At 44.5% G+C, this 19,884-nt stretch overlaps 1 protein-coding gene across 1 annotated transcript; it reads left to right on the top strand.

The window, feature by feature from the left end:
• Positions 1–884: 884 nt before the first annotated feature.
• On the top strand, positions 885–19,144 carry kdm3b (lysine (K)-specific demethylase 3B). The gene is made up of 25 exons (XM_080502652.1): positions 885–1,347; positions 5,872–6,036; positions 6,809–6,922; positions 7,110–7,215; positions 7,460–7,584; positions 7,665–7,724; positions 7,836–8,534; positions 9,496–10,687; positions 10,774–10,990; positions 11,102–11,316; positions 11,447–11,599; positions 11,691–11,798; positions 11,953–12,080; positions 12,166–12,466; positions 12,586–12,839; positions 13,153–13,425; positions 13,540–13,711; positions 13,821–13,911; positions 14,039–14,169; positions 14,251–14,370; positions 14,775–14,798; positions 16,968–17,107; positions 17,328–17,504; positions 17,627–17,761; positions 18,170–19,144. The coding sequence occupies exons 1-25, from the start codon at positions 1,141–1,143 to the stop codon at positions 18,248–18,250; spliced, it is 5,388 nt and encodes a 1,795-aa protein (XP_080358778.1). The 5' UTR covers positions 885–1,140; the 3' UTR covers positions 18,251–19,144.
• Positions 19,145–19,884: the final 740 nt, after the last annotated feature.

Here is a 19,884-nt window from a genome sequence, read left to right as displayed (position 1 = left end):
CGGGTCTTTCTGTTCAGGGTGACAAGTCGATACCTGATCACACGATTCCTGCTCGAAGGACGTCATGTTGAGCATTTTTTGTTCATGCCAATAGATGGCACTGTTGCATTATGAACACGTCTGTATTGCAAGTATTTAATTTATTTTATTCCTTTTAGGCATTTCTTATTCCTTGCACAATGTTGCAAATATAATTTATTTGTTTTGGTAACAAAAGTATTTTGTTTGATTAAGAATGCGTTGGTTATGTTGGTTTTTGGCGTAATGTGGGCGTGTCCACTCGTCGTCTTATTTATATTTCCGGGTTTACCGACGAACGAGAGACGACATTTGGGAGTTGAGGGGAAAACATACAATCGTTCTGTAACTACACGCTCCCCATGTCCGCGAGTGTCCATAGATATAAAACACAACACAGCAAACATTTGGAGTGTTGAAATTTCAGGGTTGAATGTTTCTGAGTTGATTTAAAAGTGTGATTTTTAACACATTCTGATTTAAATAATTATCAGTGTTGGCGTTATTTGATCGAGTAGATCACATCAGTGTTGACTCCAGTGTAGTTGTGTACCGTAAGTGTTGTAACTGTTAGCAAGAGTGTCTGGCTGCAGAACCTCCACTCTCGAGCTCCCTCCACTGCAGCCAAGACACTCTTGGGGAATGTGGGAATGTGACGCTACACAGTCATGTACAGTAGATGGCGGTATGCACCTGAAAGCGGTTTGTAACCCGCAAATAAATGAAAGAAACAGAAGAAGAAGCTCCAGTTAACACTGCGGAAAACATGGTGCTTCGGCCGGCCGCTAGAGGCCGCTGTTTCCGCCCTCTCTCGCTCCGTCTCCGCAGTGCTGCCCGTCTACGAGGAGTGCGTTTGATTGTTGCAGGGCTCAATGGCGGACAGAGCAGGGTAGTCGCGTAAACGCCGAGGACAATAACGTTTCGACTGGGCGATCTCCTGGAGTGACTCCGTCCTCCACCGCAACTGTCAAAAGCTCTCAGTCCGTTGTGCAGCCACATCCGACTCAAGTGACCCGCCGCCTCGCAGACCATCTCCCTCGAGTTGCCCTCCCGAGCGGCGGAGAAGTTACACTGTTCATGGTGGCTCACTAGAGGCTGCTGCTGCTAGCTTGTGAGCGAACCATGGGGGAACCTCTCGAACTCATCGGGAAACGGCTGCTTCTACTCCTCGACGACGGCAGGTCAGCGAACGGGCCCGAGCAGGGGAAGCCAGCCTGGGCCCGTGACTGGCTCCGGGGAACGGTTCGAGCAGTGAGCGTCATCGGCCTGCCCGTCCCGGAGGTTAGCGGAGGGGAGGCGACAACAACAACCACCGCTGCGGGGCTAACGGTCAGTGTTTACATACAAGTAATGTCGTCCTTGGTAGCCAAACACACGCCATTTAAGGCTTGTAAAGTACGAGGTAGCTTTTTAGTGTGTTCTTTCCTACATTTAATCTGTTTTTGACCGTCAACATCGATACCTTTTCTGGGAGTTTACATTAGCACTTACATGTACTAGCTAGTATTCCAGTCGCAGACAGCGGGGCGAAGCCAAACTCGAGGGCGGGGATTTTACGGCCTTTGCTTTGTTCACCCTTTGGCTCCTCAACGTTTATCTTCACAATTATTCACCTTAATATTGTAGTTTACGATTGCAAAGCACTGACGAATCAGCGCGAACTTGAACCGTGGCAATATTACAAGTGGTGGCAGCAAGGAAGTAAATGATAGTAACAGCGGATCACCGTCAGCTAACGTTAGTGGAGTTAAAGGCCTTTTGGGTTACAGTGAGGATTCGTCTGTACTGAGGTCTCCTCTCAGTTTAATATGATCCCATCTACACGAATAGATCACTCTTAAAAACATTGAATGAGTCCACATATATTATATTTGAGAACCCGCTGTGTGAGATCTGCACAATAAACGGGTGGAGGAGGCTGACCTACCTGCAGATAAACTTGGTGATGTAGGTAAGTGTCTCATTGAAAACAAGCCTGCAGTACATTTAATTTCAGTTGCATTAAAATACTTTGACTTCAATCGGCTGATTCCTCTATCTATGTCTGACTTAACTAAGTAGTTTGTCCATTCTTTGGTGAAAATATGTGAAGATTTCATCAGTTGCATCCATCATGTGTACACATTTTGTCACACATTTTAAAAGTCCACTTTTTTTGTCTTGAGCAAACTCACACAGCAAAATGTAACTCCAATTCCACTGTTGTAAGATGTAACTACTGTCTTTTACAATTGATAATTTTCCAATAAATATACTGGTGTTCCCTCCATCCAAATATCGTCAAAATTTCAGGAAGGGAAATGTTTACTGGTAACCCAAGCCTAAAGCGCAACCTAAAGTGTTTATTAAAGATCCCAAAATGTCAATTGGCTGCAGTAATCCAGGGTATTGTGATCAATCCACCCATCTAATGTACTTTATTCGTCCCAGGGCTGCAGCCAATCGCCTCTGGTGATAAATGATGACAGGTCAAATACAAGGAGATGGATGACCACACAGACTCACTTTCACAACCATGGACAGTTTGGATTCTGACTTGACCTCAAATGCTTGCTTTTGCAATGTAGGAGAAAACTGGAGTACCCAGGTGACTCCAGAGAGGTGCCCTCTTCCCTGGACTCAAACTACTTACTGATCAAATCTATTGCAGTCAATCATCCACATGAAAATAATTTCAAATTGTATGAACATATTTGCGAAGGCCTGGTGCCCCTCAAGGCAACAGACAGAAAATGCAAACTTTACACACCAAGCCCCCCCCCCCCCAAACTCGACTCAAACAGAAACGTTCTTACTATGATGCTAAAGTGCGAACTCCTACACTGTGGTGTGGTTCTTCTGCGTCATGACATAGGTGTGCAAATTAGAAAACCGTCTCGTGACTGTGGAAATGGTTTCAGAGCATCAGGGAACGACCCAGAATCAATGTACATGTATATTTGGTGAAAACATATTTCACCTCGGGTGTGTGTATCTGTTGAAACGCATTACGACAGCCAAGCACAAGCGTGTGTGATCTATCCACAAGCTCGGTGGGTTTGAAATACTTTGCACCCACTTGTTGCATGAAACACGTCGTGAGTCAGCCGCTATAGGACCAGTGCAGAGGGGATTTGAGGATGTAGTTAACTTGGCCAATTCCCACTGTCCCGCTGACGTTTGGAATCAAAGCCAGCGATCAAAGAAAAGGTGAATTGTCCCATATCTGAACAAGTACTGACAACGCCAGCTGTGATTGTGAGCACATAAAAAAACCAACTGTTTTCAGCCAAAATTTCCAAGATATATTTTGCCTGACAGATTTGAATCAGTGGATCTTGAAGGTTCCAATTGTGGAGAGTCTCTGCGTTTTGAATCTTGCTGACAATTAGTGATGGTAAATAGTAAATATGTTCAATTCCACCACTCTTCCCTTTTCACAGTTGTTGCTCTGAGATGTTCGTGTAGAATTTCAATACCAAGTATACAAAATACACAAGTTTTGATTTATGGTATTCATGAAAAGAAAAAATGAATAAATTGTAGAATAAAAAAAACCAAACCTGTCATCGCAGTAACCTCAAACTAAAACTCATGCTGACCAAACAGAAGTGTAGTAAACACAGTTAGACAAAACTTATTAGCGTTTGCTTTTGGTAATCCACAATATCAATACATGGTAGATACATTAAAGTTAAAGAGGTTTCACAGTAAAATTAATGGAAATGTACTGAAGCTAATATTGCTGCCAATATTACATGAACTGATACTATCATTTATGTTGCTAAAACACACAAAAAAAAATGTACAGGGTGTTTTGTTTCTATCATTTGCTCCAATGATAAATAAAAAGGCATGGTGAGCACCAAGTGACCTGGATTCAAATGCTGATTCAATTCAACTTTATTCATATAGAACAAAAAATAAAGTGCAGTCACATCTGGGCACTTTTACATAGAAAAAAACCCCCCAACAATTTCAAATGAGGAAACAATAGTGAAAATGGGAAGGGGAAAAAAGAACTCCTCTTTAACAGGAGGAAACTTGTGCAGAACTAGACTCAGGGGTGGCGGCTATCTGCCGTTCCAGTTGTTGTTCGTGGATCGAAGGAGAGGAAAGGATAAGACGGACAGATTGTGTGGACAAATTCAAACCCGAGTTCTTCATCTTCAAACGTTTGGTCTGGACCCGGGACAAGCAGCCTCCTTCAGCATTCACACTGGGTTTTCTAGATTTAATAAACCGCATTTGCTTCACATTTTGATTTATGAACTTAATGTTTTCTGAACGAGCATCTACTAGTCTTAACTCTTCCCTTACTTTACTACCCGTGTCTGTTGCACTGTGATGTTCTCTGTCTGGGAGTAAATATGTCAAATGCTTATGCACCGTGAACTCCCACTCCTTAAGCGGCTCGAGTTCTGAATTTGATTTTCTATGTCTTTATTTAAAAAAAACCCAACATGTATTTGTCTTATAGTTTAATATTAGACCTTCAGTCTCTGGAGCTAGTTCATATCTTCTCTGCTTGGTGTTTATGTCAATTTCAGACATAGCAGTATGTCACTCCAAACCAAGTACGTAGTTGATACTTTGCACAAATCCAATAATAATGGGCTGCCAGGCCACCAAGAGCCGAAGCCCATGTAAAAGTTGTCTATACATGACACGTGGCCTTTCCCAGGCTCGTAAACATCCTCTTCAAATCTACCTTCTCTTTGCAGTATGAGCACATCTGCTTCTTTCCCATGAGCCACTCTGCGTTTTTATTCCTCTTCCTCTTTGTATATGTCACTGACAAGCCGTGAAGTGGCAGCAAAGTGTGGCCATGACAACCCAACATGCCATTGTACATATAGTTTATTTTGAGCATACTAATCATCTAATGTTTACAAAATTAGCTTTCTCAAAATCAATGACACACTTGTGTCCTCATTGTGTCGCATGGGATTGGAGGTAAGATTCCTTTTTTCAAGCTGAATTATCCTTAACGTCAACAGAAAGTCCAGTTTGAAAGGAACGTTAAGACCTTATCGAATATTTCTGCTACATAACTTTCATTCCTGCGGTGTCCATTCTGTATGAAACGCTGTCAAATTCCATGCCCCAAAGCAAACAGTTCAAGAAAAACTGTTGAAATAACAATTTTTTTATTTAATAGACCAATGTGAACATTTATTCACGAGCTGCGGTTGCATTGACCATAAGTAATCTGATTAATCACTGATGTGATTCAAACGCCACCATATAGCCAGTTCTGATCAGATTGGCCCCATCTAATTAAATTAAGACATTATGGGATTGATCCATTGACTGAAACAGATATTTTGGTGCATATAAACCTGAACAAACATTTTTTTTTTTTTGGGAGGGGGGGGGAGGGGTTGTGTCCTTGGTGAAGTGGGAATCTGATCTTACAAACAAATCGCTCTGATTCACAGCATGTAAACACTGCTCGTGTGTGTGTCTGTGCTACTGTGGCCAAAGTACTCTGCTTACAACAGACACCACATGGTGTGACATGCTCCTTCACACACGGCCAATTTGTGCTAAATGGCATTTATCTCGGGATGTAAAATTATTCCTCAAAGTGATTAAAGCAGCTTCATATAAGGAGTGGCCATAAAATACACCAAATAAAGGTCCTAGATTCAGACCAAAAACCGAGTGGTTGTATCGCTCGCATGGAGAAGGGAACGTCATGCCAATCACTTCTGATCATGCCACACACACTTTGCCTCACACCCGGCGTTAATGAAATAATAAAAATCGGGCAAAAGCTTGGTATTGTAATGCATTATATTTGCTTGTGTTCGATCTGACTCTTTCTCACATGGCCACATTCATACAAGTGTTTTTCTCTTCTCGTGGTAGGTGTGTGTGGAGTTTGAGAACGCCTCCCAGCGGTCCTCGTGGGTGCAGGTGTATGATGATGGGGTGAAAGCGGTGCTGGTTGAGGACTCCATCGTTTGGGCCAGTCGAAGTGAGGCGACTGGGACTGCCGGAACTCCAGCATCAGCCACAGCCTGGCCAGCTCTGGTGAGATCAGCCATTGGTGTAATGATTTGTTCAGACATGTCGAGCAACAGCATTTACAGATAATCATTGACACAGTTCACGTTTCAATGTACCCATATTCCAACAACTCGTGCATGTGAGCCCTCTCATACAACACAAACATTAATCAATCCTTTTTGGGGATTATACTGTGTCCCAGGCACTGTTGAGCACATTTCTTGTATAAAAATAATAAAGATTCAAGATTTCTTAAACTGCTACTTAGAAATATAGAAAAGTTATAGTATTTTTCTTCCCCACATAACGGTTATAGATACAAGAATCTTGAATAAAAGTGCAACAGGCTAATGGAGAAATAAGTGAGAGTAGAAGGACAAATGAATTGAACTGCTGAGTGGATGTCCTCAGCATTGCCCCTGATCTGTCAGGAAGAGATGTGAGGTAGAATTTTATGCATTGCCGTGTTTATATGCATTTTAACTCTGAGGACAATTACAGCAATAAAGTTGCACTTTTGACAATATATATATGATGTCTGCAGTCATTTTTGAGTGCATTGAGAAAAAAAATCAAATTGAAACTCGAATAATTTTTTTTTTTTAAATAGATTTTTCTTTGAAGTCACATCGCCCAGCCCTACTGGCTCGATATTGATACTTGCTAACAATGTCGAAATGTTTGCTTAAAGATGTCCATTTCTTGATAACTGACACCCATTGACGGTGTTTTTGTGTAGTTGAACTTTTTCCCTCAAAGTGTTCAGATGTTTACGTGTTGTTGTGTTTTTCCATAGGTTTACCGCTCTCTGGTGGACAAAGTGGGTCTGGGTTCGTTGGTTCCCGTGGAGTACTTTGGAAACAAGAACTTAGAGTTCCTGCCCGATAACAAAACTGTACAGAGGTTTGAGGTGCGTCAAAGTGTTTCCAATGAGAACACAAACACTTCTGCTCATTCAATTCTGCTTTTTTTTTGTTTTTGTTTTTAACTCGTGTTAATTGAATACATGACTCTTGATTGGACAGTGGGTTTTGGTGTTGTTGCTACGCTGTTGCAGTGTCACTAGTTTGAATCCAATGTGGTGTCTGTATGTGCAGGTTGACAAAGACCTACGGCATCCGTTGCTGTTGGAGCAGCCGTCTGTGCAGGCTGCCATCACCAGCTGGCGTACTGACTTTGAACTGCAGGAGATCTTCAGAAAGGGTGAGGCAAAATTGGTACCGGTTTATAGTTGTTTTCAATATTAGATGTAATCAGTTGATCACAGCATTTCACCAGACGCATTGCAGGTACTCACATGGATCTGCATCCAAATAACAGTAAAAAGCAACACTATAACAACCAAGATAAAGTTAATAAAAGTATATCCGCTCGCCATGCCACGTCTCCCGTCTTTTATATTTTCCAGGTCTAACTCCTTTTCCATTCCACTGTTCGTTGGTTTCAGGTTCATACACGATTCAAGGACGCAGAGTTCGTGTGTATCAGCCCGAGTTTGAGGAGTGCTGGGCCTCAGGATTGGTGTCACAGCACGACCCCATCTCACACATCATGGAGATTACCTTGGATAAGGTAAATCACATTGATCCTAGTTTATACTCAAAGTCATGACATGAAAGGAGGCTTCCCAACACTCACCCTTTGTTCTGCAGGGAGAAGAAAATCAGCTTGTAGATCCTCGGGTCATCCATGTCAAGCTGACTGAGGAGGAGGTAGGACTGTCATCTCGTTGGGAGAACCGCGTTTTCTCTGTCCTGGCGTATTGTTATCTTTTAAACACCACTCACAATACAAATATTCCCTAATGTTCTCTCTTCTTTTAGCTCGGTAAGAATGGCCGGCGGAGGAAGGATAGTGAAACAATGAAGGGTGATAATGGTCGCAGGCGCAGGACTGCGTCAGAAGGTGAGGATGACTTGAACTTGAAACGTTTTAAAGGAGCAGGAGACCCGGCAGCGGACGCACAGAACTGTGGCGACTCCAACAATACTTCAGCGGAAGGGATTGGGATCTGGGCTGGAGATTCGAGCGAAAGAGTCAGCAGCACGACCAAAAACGGAAGCTCCTCGGAAGGACCCTTCCCTCAGGGCAGAGTGGCGTCCCCCAACACCACTTCTTCCCTTCAGATGGACCCGGCAAACGCCGCTGCCCGTTACTCTGCCCACGTCAAAGAGAACGGCCGCTCCCTCTCCACGCAAGGAGCAGCAGACTCCACCACCACCATCACCCACACCCCAACCCCTCCTCCCCTGAAACCAGCCCCCTCCCCTTTCTCCACCACATCTTTTCCTTCACTAGGCCAGATGCCAATCTTAGTCCCTGGAGCTCCAGGCCCCAAGGCTTCCCCATCCCCCCAACCAGACAGAGAAGAGGCTTCCCAGTCGGCATATTCCAAAACAGCTGCCCTTGTCTCCCCGGGACCTGTCACCATTTCTTGGTCTCAGGACAGTGGTCCCAGTGTGGCGCTCTCTGCTTCTGTGGGTTTCAGTGCGAAAGCTCCAACCTGGGGAAGCCAGACTGAGGTAAGACAATCGATAGGATGAGTGCTTTTGTTTTTATATGTAAATTACACATGTGGACCATCATCAATTAATATATTTTGACTTCCGTGAGGAAAGTTAAAATAAAATTAAAGTTTAAATGAAGGTGAGACTTGAGAAGTTAGTGATTCCGAGAGCTGTCAGACTATCATGGCAAATAATTCACAAGCGGCTTTAAGCTGGTCTGCATTGGACCAGCATGAGCGTGAACAGAGCAGACTATGACAACGAAAATCAAATGTGAAGAGCAGTAAGTCTGGAAAGAGCTGCATTGAGTGATTAGGAGCTAGTGCCTTGAACATTATCCTCATCCAAAGTCTGAAATTGGTTTGGAGCAAAGTGGTGTTGAACAGGAGAAAATAACATGTTCTACAGATTCATCTGTGCCACAAAGAAGTACAACTGACATTTCAACTGTTTTAAATGTGGAAAATTGCTACAAACTGCAGTACATGAAATGCGTGGAACACTGTTGCCATGTTGATAATTCTCACTACATTTAGCAAGTCCTCAGACATTATTTGGAAAAAGCCACCAGCAATAAATCGGGTGACTGTTTGCAATGTTTTTGACACTTATAAAGATTTATTATGAAAGGACATATTATTTTCACTTTTTTTTTCCCCAGCAGAGTGCAGCAGCAATGGAATAGAATGGATTGTGCATGGATTAATTTTCAATAGAATTAAAATATGCTTTCCGGAGAATAATTGTAGTGCTTTCCACATTGACATGTTGAATAATTATATTGGCCATAATTGTGCACCTTTCTGACCCCCTTTTCCATGAAAACGTTTGTGAAAAGGCACATAACGAACTGTGACATTTCTATTGTTGTGGAGTGAACACACATACTATTACAACCTGATATAATGTGATTTTAATACCCTCACTGATAAGTGTTCTGTTACTGCTGTTAATATACATTCACTTGTTTTCGCAGGCTCCTAAAACGGCCTCAGGTTTCCGGTTGTCCCAGGCGGTGTCTGCCGCTCCTGTCTTTGGAGACGTTACCTCCCAGACCAATGGCGCTCCTGCTGCGAGTCCAGCTTCACAGGACACCCCGAGGCCTTTCGGCTTTGGATTTGGAACCGTAAAGAATGAGTCTCAAGCTCAGCAAGACCAAAACCTGTTTTTCCAGTGTATGACCCAGACGTCTGGCTCCAGCCAGAGCCTCGCTGCAGGTCAGACCCAATCCAAGGACTCCAACTATTTCACTGCAGTGTCGGAGGGCCTGAGCAAACAGCCCCCAGTTCTTTTTAAGAGCACAGCCTCCACTGAAGGGCTGAAAAAGCCTGACCAGCCCAAAGTGCCTGAGGCCCATCCAACAGGAAACGGTGTGTTCAACAAATCGCCATTGGCCTTCCAGGGTATGGGTGGCTCCGCAGGAGGACCGAGCTCCAGCTTATCTGGTGGTGGCGGTGCCGCGACTGCTGGAGTCCAAAACACTTCTAAGAAGAACTGTAATAATGGAACTTCTGTTGGGGGATTGGGGTTGCAGTCCGGTTTTAAGTCTTCAGACAGTCACCAGAACCTGTTTCTACAAGCGTCGAAAGAGCCTGCAAATCCCTTTCTGGCATACGGAGATAAAACCTCCCTCACACCTTTTGCTGGCCTTACTGGGACTGAGCCGCAGACCCACGGTTCTGTTTTGGACGGCAAACCAAACCTGTTCACGATGGCGGAACCACCAACGGGGATTCTGTCTTCCGCCTTCCCAGCAGCTGCTCCAGCCAGCTCCTCCTCCTCCTCTCTGGCTCCCGCCTCTTCTCCCAGACGGCAGAGTGACGGAGCTGTGAAGAGCGAGGAGCAAAGTGACGGGGAGATGCCGACATCCACGTCAGGATGCTCCATGTTCGGCAGCACCGGCCCTGGTGGACCAGAGGACGAGTCCATTTCCTTTGACCAGAACCAGTCCCAAAAGTTTAACCTGGAAGACAGAGGCCAGTCTTCTAAACATGACTCTGACTCCAGCAGCAACAGTGACCTCTCAGACCTGAGTGATAATGAGGAGGGGTTAGAGAAAGGTCAAATTCCAGGAGGACCTCCGCATTCTTCCAAGGACGCAGCCCTTCTACAGAAAAATAAAATCCAAGGAGCTTCAAAGAGTCGTCCACGTAACAAACCTTTTAAAGGTAAGGTCTGCTCACTTTCAGTGCCACGCCATCATTTATTGTGATCAGGTTTGTTGGATGCAGAATGAACAGAAGTTCTCTTTCAGTGGGCCAGTCTGTACTGAAAGACCAGAGCAAAGTGCGCCGTCTGAAGCAGTCCGGCGAGTCTTTTCTCCAAGACGGCTCCTGCATCAACGTGGCCCCTCATTTACACAAGTGTCGTGAGTGTCGCCTGGAGCGCTACCGCAAATACCGAACTACAGACGACGACAGCGATAATGATGACGATCCAAACGTGGCCTGTCGTTTTTTCCACTTCAGAAGGTATGGGCAATGCTCGTGTTTTGCCCTGCATAATTGAGCTTAATATTAGTTATTCAAATAAAGCACACTATCTTACTTTGTTAAAATACTAACATCTATTTTGCTTCTTAGGTTGGCCTTCACTCGTAAAGGTGTGCTGCGTGTGGAAGGCTTCCTTAGTCCTCAGCAGAGTGACTCCATGGCTATGGGTCTGTGGCTTCCGGCCCCAGCTGTTCAGGAGGGCCTGGACCTCGATACATCCAAGTATATCCTGGCTAATGTGGGAGACCAGTTCTGTCAGCTGGTCATGTCTGAGAAAGAGGCCATGATGATGGTGGAACCTCACCGTGAGTATGGCGATACGTGTCCGTCCTCTTGTCGAGCCACGTGTTCATCTGACCGTCATTTCACCCGGTGCTCCCAACCGGTCAGCGGTGTCGTGAAAACTTGGTTGTTTTTTTTTTTTTTGTTCTTCAGAGAAAGTGGCCTGGAAGCGTGCCGTGCGAGGTGTCCGAGAAATGTGCGACGTGTGCGAGACCACTCTCTTCAACATCCATTGGGTGTGTCGCAAGTGTGGCTTTGGCGTGTGTCTGGACTGCTACCGGATGCGCAGGAACAGGCCACGCGAGGGTGAGTCTTGGACATCCAGCAATATTTAACTTCGTCTGCTATTGGTTAACCAAACCGTCTCGGTTTTACCTGTTCATTTTATACCCTGCAGATATTGACGAAGGTCCAGAAGATGACGTTTTCTCTTGGTTGAAGTGTGCCAAAGGCCAACCCCATGAGCCACAGAACCTCATGCCCACTCAAATTATACCTGGGACAGGTAATAGTACCAAATCATTGCATCATAAATGTGTAAATCTTCACATAAACACCAGGTTTATGAACTTTATTACAATACGAGTACAATGACATATTAGTAGAATGACATGGGCAATGACGGACCTTTTTTTTTTTTGTTGCTTTTTCTCTCTCAGCTCTTTACAACATAGGCGATATGGTACATTCAGCGAGAGGCAAGTGGGGTATTAAAGCAAACTGCCCTTGTGCCAGTCGACACACGAAGCCTCTAGTGCGCCCTACTGCGCCAAATGGGATATCACAGGTACTGTTCATCAAATTACTCTTATTGAGTTTCTCTGAAGTCGTTTGACCCGAACGTTGTCCCGTGGCTGCGCTTGTCTCGTCAGTCTCCCATGAGCAGCGGGGGCAGTGGCCTTCCAGTCGCGGCGTCTGGTGCTGGCACCACTCCGAAATCAGAGGGGGACACACCTGCAATCAAAACAGAACCTACGCAAACGGCAGCGCCATCAGACAGTGGCGGTGGCGAAAGTGTTGGTAGCACCAGTAACTCCACCAGTGGTACGTCGTCCCCCTGTAGCCTTGCCCAGGCCTCTGCCAAGGAGCCGCGCTCATCGGGAGAAGGCAACAGCTCCGCTTTGCACTGGCTGGCAGACTTGGCTACTCAGAAAGCGAAGGATGACACCAAGGGTCAGTAGGAAAATTGAAATGGCTGATTCAGTGGAATCCATCAGAAATGAATAATTAAAAAAAAAAGTGAGCAAATCAAGATGGAAGTTTAATGTTGCATCGATATTTTATGCCTCTAGAATCGGGATCTCTTCGCTCCATGATGAATCGAGACACTCGGCCACCCTTCGGACTGGATTCACTCAGTGCCCTGTCAAAGCCTTCTGCTTCCAGCCCCAAGTTGTTTAACAGCCTGCTACTGGGCTCCAGCATGACCCAGTCCAAACCCGAGGGCTCCAGTCTCCGAGACCTGCTCAATTCAGGACCGGGGAAATTGCCTCAAGGCCCCGGAGAGAGTGGAGTACCTTTCCCCTCTGTGTTCACCTCAACAGGAGTACGTATACATCTCTTTATCAACCTCATCGGCAAACGCCACTTGTAGACATTGTCCCCATCAATGTGTAAATAGCCGAATGTAGAAATTTGAAGTGTTAGTCATTGAATTTTCATGTTATGTTATTGTCCTGTTAAATGTTTGGGAGGACTAACATTGGGATTAGCAGAATGGTTACAAATTGTATTACTTCTATCTCCTGGTGTGTGAATTAGTTATTTTTGTCCAGGGGTTAACTGCCTGTTAAAGCAGGCTCTACTGATGAGCTCATGTTTCGAGTTTTGTAACCAAAGACGACTGTTTGGTCCGTCAGGGTGACAAGTTGAAGAGCAGCCTCCCAAACTTCTTGGATCACATCATCGCGTCGGTTGTGGAAACCAAGAAGGCAGAGGGCCGTCGCTCTGGGACGTCTGAAGGCAGCGAGCTCAGCGTGTTGGGGGGCCGCAAAGAAGGCGTGATGGGCCTTAGTGTTTTGGAACCACACACATCACACTCCTGGCTCTGCGATGGGCGACTCCTCTGCCTGCAGGATCCCAGCAACAGCAACAACTGGAAAATCTTCAGGGAGTGCTGGAAGCAGGGACAGGTGAGAACGCACGAAGGAAAGATTGTTCCAGATGAAGGAATTGGGTCGACTGATGACGTGACTCACATTGCTCTTTCCTCCCCCCCCCTCTCTTCTTTTCTCCTTGATAAACAGCCTGTGCTGGTATCGGGGATACACAAACGCCTGAAAGGGGAGTTGTGGCGGCCTGAGGCCTTCAGTGAGGAGTTTGGAAATCAGGACGTAGACCTGGTCAACTGTAGAAATTGTGCTATTATCTCTGACGTGAAGGTGCGAGAATTTTGGGACGGCTTTCAGGTCATCTCCAGTAAGTAACCAAGCATTTATTTGTGTATGCGCGTGTGAACACCGTCGTTGTTAATAATGCATCTTGCTCATATAACGGAGTGTGGCTGCTGTTATTTCTGTAACTGCAGAGCGGCTGCGAGACAGTGATGGGCAACCCATGGTGTTAAAACTAAAAGATTGGCCTCCAGGTGAAGACTTCAGGGACATGATGCCCACACGGTAAGGAACTGACATTTTGATTTCCTCTCCTCCACGTGTTTGCCGAGCAGTCACAGATCTGTGAACTAATATTTCCAGTGTCACATGTGGAAGTGCCTGTCAAATGATTGAGTCCTACTTCCTCCAGGTTTGATGATTTAATGGATAACCTCCCCTTGCCCGAGTACACAAAAAGAGATGGCCGTCTAAACCTTGCGGCCCGCTTGCCCAACTTTTTTGTGCGTCCCGATCTCGGACCCAAAATGTACAACGCCTACGGTAAGAATCATCCTCTGACTCAAAGACGGTGTTTGTCTTTACAGTTTGTGCGCCGCCACTCACACGCTCTTTCACACTCAGGCTTAATCTCGACTGAAGACAGGAAGGTGGGAACCACTAACCTCCATCTGGATGTATCTGATGCCGTCAACGTCATGGTCTATGTTGGCATTCCTCACGGCGACGGAAACCACGAGCAAGGTCGGTAGACTTAAAAAAAAAAAACAACCTTGTCTCTGCATCCGTGTCTGATGTGCTGAATCACATGCAAACATGCCCGATACACTCGTTTTTTGTTTTTCAGCATTGAGTGAGCAGCTACACTTACTGAAATCAGTTTTTTGCATTGCAAAACAAAACATTTAATCCCCAAAATGTTTTTATTGACAGTGTTGCCTTCAGTTTGCGTCACATCAAATCCAACACATTGCACATTTGTTGTCATTTTCTTGTAACTGATCACTACTGAGCAGCTCTCTCCCAACACTGTCTAGACTTCATGTTTAGACTGTTTGAAGTCATTCCAAACTTGGTAAAGACTCCTGGAAAGACCCTCCGATGGGTCTCGGTTTTTTTTACATTGTGGTAAAATTTCTCATTCACAGAGGCAGATATCTCTGGACGTGCAGGTCTGTAGACTTTCAGTTGTATCACTTGAGTAGCATGCCCTTCTACTTGACTAACGCCCCCACCTTTCACTCCTCTGCTCCGTCCCTATGTTGTTGTTTGTGCCGTAGGGGCCAGAGCACCTGGGCCTGTCTTTCAGTTTCTGCTGCTGCGTTTTTAGCCCGTTGCATATTTCTTAGTTAATGCAAGCTGCAGTCGACTGCGTTAACACCTTGCCGCCCTCTGGACATCCTTGCTTTTTTTTTTTTTTTTTTCCTTTCTGTGTAGACTCAAAGGTTGAATTGAACAAGTGTGTCACATTTGGACATTTTGATCAATGTGAATCTTCATTCGCATTGTCCCGAGTCGTTGGATTGGGAGATTCTTCAGTTCCTGTCTGGCTTGGGTGCGCTGTGCTCTGGTCCTTACACTGTTGGGTGGAAAGCTTGAATGAAGGGCGTCTAGAATTGGCACGCCTGTTTATCTCAGGCGCCAGTTTTACTCATCATACGCATCCCCAACCGAAACAAACGCAATGAGAGGGTGTATAGTGTTAGCCTTGACAGGTATTTTCATAAATGACAAACTCTTCACTAGGGTCCTTTTTCAATTGTTGATCACAGACAGGGAGCAAGAATTGAAGAGGAATTTATTGTTTGGTAACATATAACCATTGGACTGTCAATTCAACAGAGAATTACTGGAATAAATAGAAGTGAAGCATCAGTCTTGTGCTGAAACCTTTACAGGTCTCATTGAAATAAGTAATTTCAATTTTAAAAAGAAAGAGAGAGAGAAAGTTGTTCCAAGTATATTTCAGGATATGTCTCTTATGACTTTTAAAACTTAATATAATTGGTTACTACGATCTGTGGTGTAAAACTGACCAAAACATGCATCAGGTATAGAGTTGAAACAATTTAAACAGCTTGCCCTGAACAGGAAGTAATAAAGACATGCCTATTAAAGGGTTAACGTAACAGAATTATGCTTCAGTGTTGACTTTCAAGACTTCTTTTTCCAAGTTCCCAGAACCAGCTTTCCTTTCATTTAATTTGTTAGTACAAAGCGTTCAGAGCCACCATCGTACCAAGACACTCCAAAAAAAAAAAGAGAGAGAGAATTTGTATTAATTTCTTATTCATCTTTCATTCTTACAACTGGAGATATGAAATACCTGCACTCCTCCAACCTGGCGACTAAATTATGGCTGTGAAGGATTCGGCTATGGAGATTAAATAGGGATGACTGTGCCAGTACACACAAACATCGTAAGCCGACTCATAAGTCACTGCTCACATGGCTGGATCGCTAAAAGAAAGCGAGGATGCATAGCCCTGGGCTCGTGAAAGACAAAGGCCCACTTCGACATACTTGTTAGTGACTCTGCTTGTTTGCAGTCTTTCAGCGCTGAATGTTGGAGGTCAGAAGTCTCCCGAGGCAGTAGGGTTATCTGCGTTTTGAATCAGCCTGTGGATGTGAACATTGTGTTAGTAAAATGTGATCGTGTAGTCTGTAAGTTGTCCTCTTTTTTTTTTTTTCTGCCCCAGTGGTTCTCAACTGGTCTGGTCACATGATCCACATTTAGTTTCAGTCACGTCCAAAGTTTAATGTGAATGCATCTCCTTGGTACAATATGTCGAGATAATAGTCGTATTGTAGCTTCGTGCTTCATCAATTGGCTGCTGAAGGAAAATACCAGTCCACATACAGGATGACTGCTCGGGGATATTTTGCAGTGAAAGTCATATTGTGCAGTTGGAAATGGGCTTTAAATGGTTTGTTCTTGAAAAAAACAAAAAAACAAAAAAAATCCAAGCCCTAACATGTAAACTCCTGAAGTCCACCAACGATGGACGTGTGACCCTCCACTGGGTCACGAGCCAGTTGAGAACTACGGTTCTGCACCGTCTGTGTCCAGCAGTATGATGGTTGTCCACTGGTGCGCTTAACAAGTACGTGTGAAAGTGGGACATTAACGGTCGTGGTCACGGTCCCAGGCCTGAAGCATGATGCGTTTGGTCAATAATGGGGATGGGGGGGGAGAAGAGGCAATAACATTGAAGTGATTGGAATAACATTAAGTGCTGCTCAAATCGACCTCTTTAAAGAGGAAGCTGGACTCTTCGGTTCTTGTTCACATTGAAACCCTGCTGTTGCTGTTGCTCTGTATGTGTCGGTTTGGTATCCAGAGGTCATGACCACCATTGAGGAGGGCGACGTGGATGAAATGACCAAGAGGAAGGTTTACGAGGGAAAGGAGAAGCCGGGAGCTCTCTGGCACATCTATGCTGCCAAGGACGCGGAGAAAATCCGAGAGCTGCTCCGCAAGGTGAGCCGCCAGTAGATTCCTGTTTCAAATGGCGAGAGATCCCACTGAGGCCACCGTCAGTCACTGCACTAGTTACAATTTAAACCAAGTCCTCCCGAGAGCGGACAGAACTATCACAAGTCAACACAAAAAGGGGTAGATGAACCCTCACCAGTCATGAAAATGTCTTTGGTCTTTTCTAAGCGATGACCTATTTTAATTTTAATTTTGCTTGCATCAGGTGGGAGAAGAGCAAGGACAGGAAAACCCTCCAGACCATGACCCCATTCACGACCAGAGCTGGTACCTGGACCAGGGGCTCCGCCGCAGGCTCTACGAAGAATACGGCGTCCAGGGCTGGGCCATTGTCCAGTTCTTAGGAGATGCTGTTTTTATCCCGGCTGGAGCTCCGCACCAGGTGGGACGTTTAGACCAAGATAAATTTAACATTCTTAAATGGCCCCCATTCATAAACATGCAACGCTGTCCCGTTTATGGAAGAGGCTTGCTCACTTGTGTCGTCCTCTCCGCCCCCCTCAGGTACACAACCTGTACAGCTGTATCAAGGTGGCAGAGGACTTTGTGTCCCCCGAACACGTGAGACACTGTTTCAGACTCACGCAGGAGTTCAGACACTTGTCCACTACTCACACGAACCACGAAGACAAACTACAGGTGGGTGTGCTTCTCTTCTTTTGGCCTCATCGTGTCACATTCTAGTCCAGTGAAGCTTCAATCCAAGCTTCCGGCTCCTCTCCAGGCCGTGTGGGGAATTTTGTAATAGAAGCTGCGTTTAAAGTCCAATTGAAAGTATTCAAGCTCTGTTTTGGGAAAAATACCATAAAAGACACAATGGAAACTGCGGTTACGGGATGCCTTTTCCCAGTGTCATTTCTTTTCAACCTCTCTTTCATTGCAAGGGGAGAAATCATGAGAATGAAAATACTCAAAAATAAAATAATTTTTGCAAAACCAAACTGAGGTTTTTTTCGAGGCAATACTCCCAATGTTTCGTGTTGTTTTTTGAGGCCTTCTGTCGTTTTTTTCCACTGCTTTCTGATGACACTTTCTTCGCGCCATCAGGTGAAGAACATCATCTACCACGCAGTGAAGGACGCTGTCGGGACACTGAAGGCCCACGAACCCAAACTGGCTCGTCCCTAGTTCCTCTGTCTGAACAACCAGCCTCTGAAAACCACTCCACTCTGTGCACCAACATAACACAAGTACAAGCTGCAGAGAACAGAGATATTGTAGGGTTTTTTTTGGTTCGTTTTTTTTTTTTGTTTTGTTTTTTGGGGACAGGGTGGGAGCGGGGCGGCGGGAACATTTGATTTGGGGATCAGACGTTAGGGCCTAATCAGCATTTTGATGAAGGAAAGTCCTTTGTCACTGTTAAAACAGTTCACGCAAACATGTCTAGTTTTTAATTTGATTTTGGTTCTTTTTATGATTAACTCTGTATTTAAGGTCAGTGTGTTTGTTCTGTTTTCATTGTATATGTAAGATGTGAGAGTAAGGGAGGTTAAAGCTGATGTGCCTTTGGAGCAGAAGATCAGCTACATTATAAGCAAACTGGCAGAAATGTGAGTTCTGGGCTAACTTTCCTATTTTGATGATAATGACGATGATTTTTTTTTTTTTTTTTTTTCCCCAATAGGAACAAGGTTACCTTGTTTTGTTTTTGTAGATTTCTTTTGATGTCTTTAAACAGCTGATTGTTTCTGCCCTCTGTGGCTGAAATAAATCTGAGGAGCAGCCAGTTAAGGGAAGCAGACCAAAGTTTTATATTTTTAGTTTTCTTATTTCACTCTTAGTGTAAGAAATCTTTTTCTTTTTATACATCACAAGGAAATGATTGGGACGGCTTCAGAAAGGATGTTTGTTTTTGTTTTTTTCTTGTTTTTTTTTCCCTTGTTTTTCTTCTCCCCACCTGTCTTTGTTCCGTGAGTTGAATGAACGGCAGACAGAACTACTGGCCATTAACATTGTATCAATATATATATATTGATCTTAGCAGTCTGTTTGATTTTTCACAATAAAGTTTACAAAAACTAATGTTTCTTTCACAAAGTGTCTTCACCCGCTCAACCACATGGACATGGAAAATATTTAAAAAGGTCAGGATCTGGCCATATGGTGGTGTACTGTGTTATATTATCAGTTTGTACTGAGTTACTCCCAGAAGTGTCAATTTTGCCTGCAGATTAAATTAAATTAAACTTTTGCTGGATGATACGCTCTCCAACAAACGCTCCCTAATATATTGAATCAAAAGCAAACCCAGGAGACATTTTACTGCATTACTAGTAATTTTGCTTGAATTGTGCCTTAGTAATATTTCAATCTGATGAAAATTAGCTACAAAATCAAATGCGCATTTAGTAAAATTACAAAAGCAGAATGCTATACATCTGTGCATTGTTACTGCTGTAGCACTAGTGCAGCTGAAGGTGACTGTATAATACTGTAATCTGGACAATGGTATCGCTTATGTTCATTGGATCTTCGTTTCAGAGGTTTCTGTATTCTGCAAGGAAGTCGATCTGCTTGTTTTGTGTATCGGCATTCACATTTCCACAAACTGCTTTCAAGCACGTGAGGCTGCGAACACTTATGACTAACAGTGAAAATGCCCTCAGAGGCACAATGTGAACTAATTAAATAATGCCACTTCTGTACACAAGCAGTGACTCACTGTTCCTCAGCGCTTACTGTTAAGGCTGGCACGCACTGAAGGATAATCGGGCCGATTTTAGTCCCGATTTCCTCCCGAGCATGGGCCCGATTGTCTGCAA

Source organism: Blennius ocellaris (assembly GCF_963422515.1).
Source record: "Blennius ocellaris genome assembly, chromosome: 9".
Taxonomy (NCBI): Eukaryota; Metazoa; Chordata; class Actinopteri; order Blenniiformes; family Blenniidae; genus Blennius; species Blennius ocellaris.
The sequence above is the reverse complement of the archived record's forward strand: the minus strand, read 5'-3'. Positions and strand labels throughout refer to the sequence as shown.

Excerpts from the sequence above, each read along its gene's own strand:
- kdm3b (XM_080502652.1), top strand. The coding sequence starts at position 1,141 with ATGGGGGAACCTCTCGAACTCATCGGGAAACGGCTGCTTCTACTCCTC. Across the intron at positions 7,585-7,664 it reads TGGAGATTACCTTGGATAAG|GGAGAAGAAAATCAGCTTGT; the intron begins GTAAATCACATT and ends TTTGTTCTGCAG. Across the intron at positions 13,426-13,539 it reads AGTGCTGGAAGCAGGGACAG|CCTGTGCTGGTATCGGGGAT; the intron begins GTGAGAACGCAC and ends CTTGATAAACAG.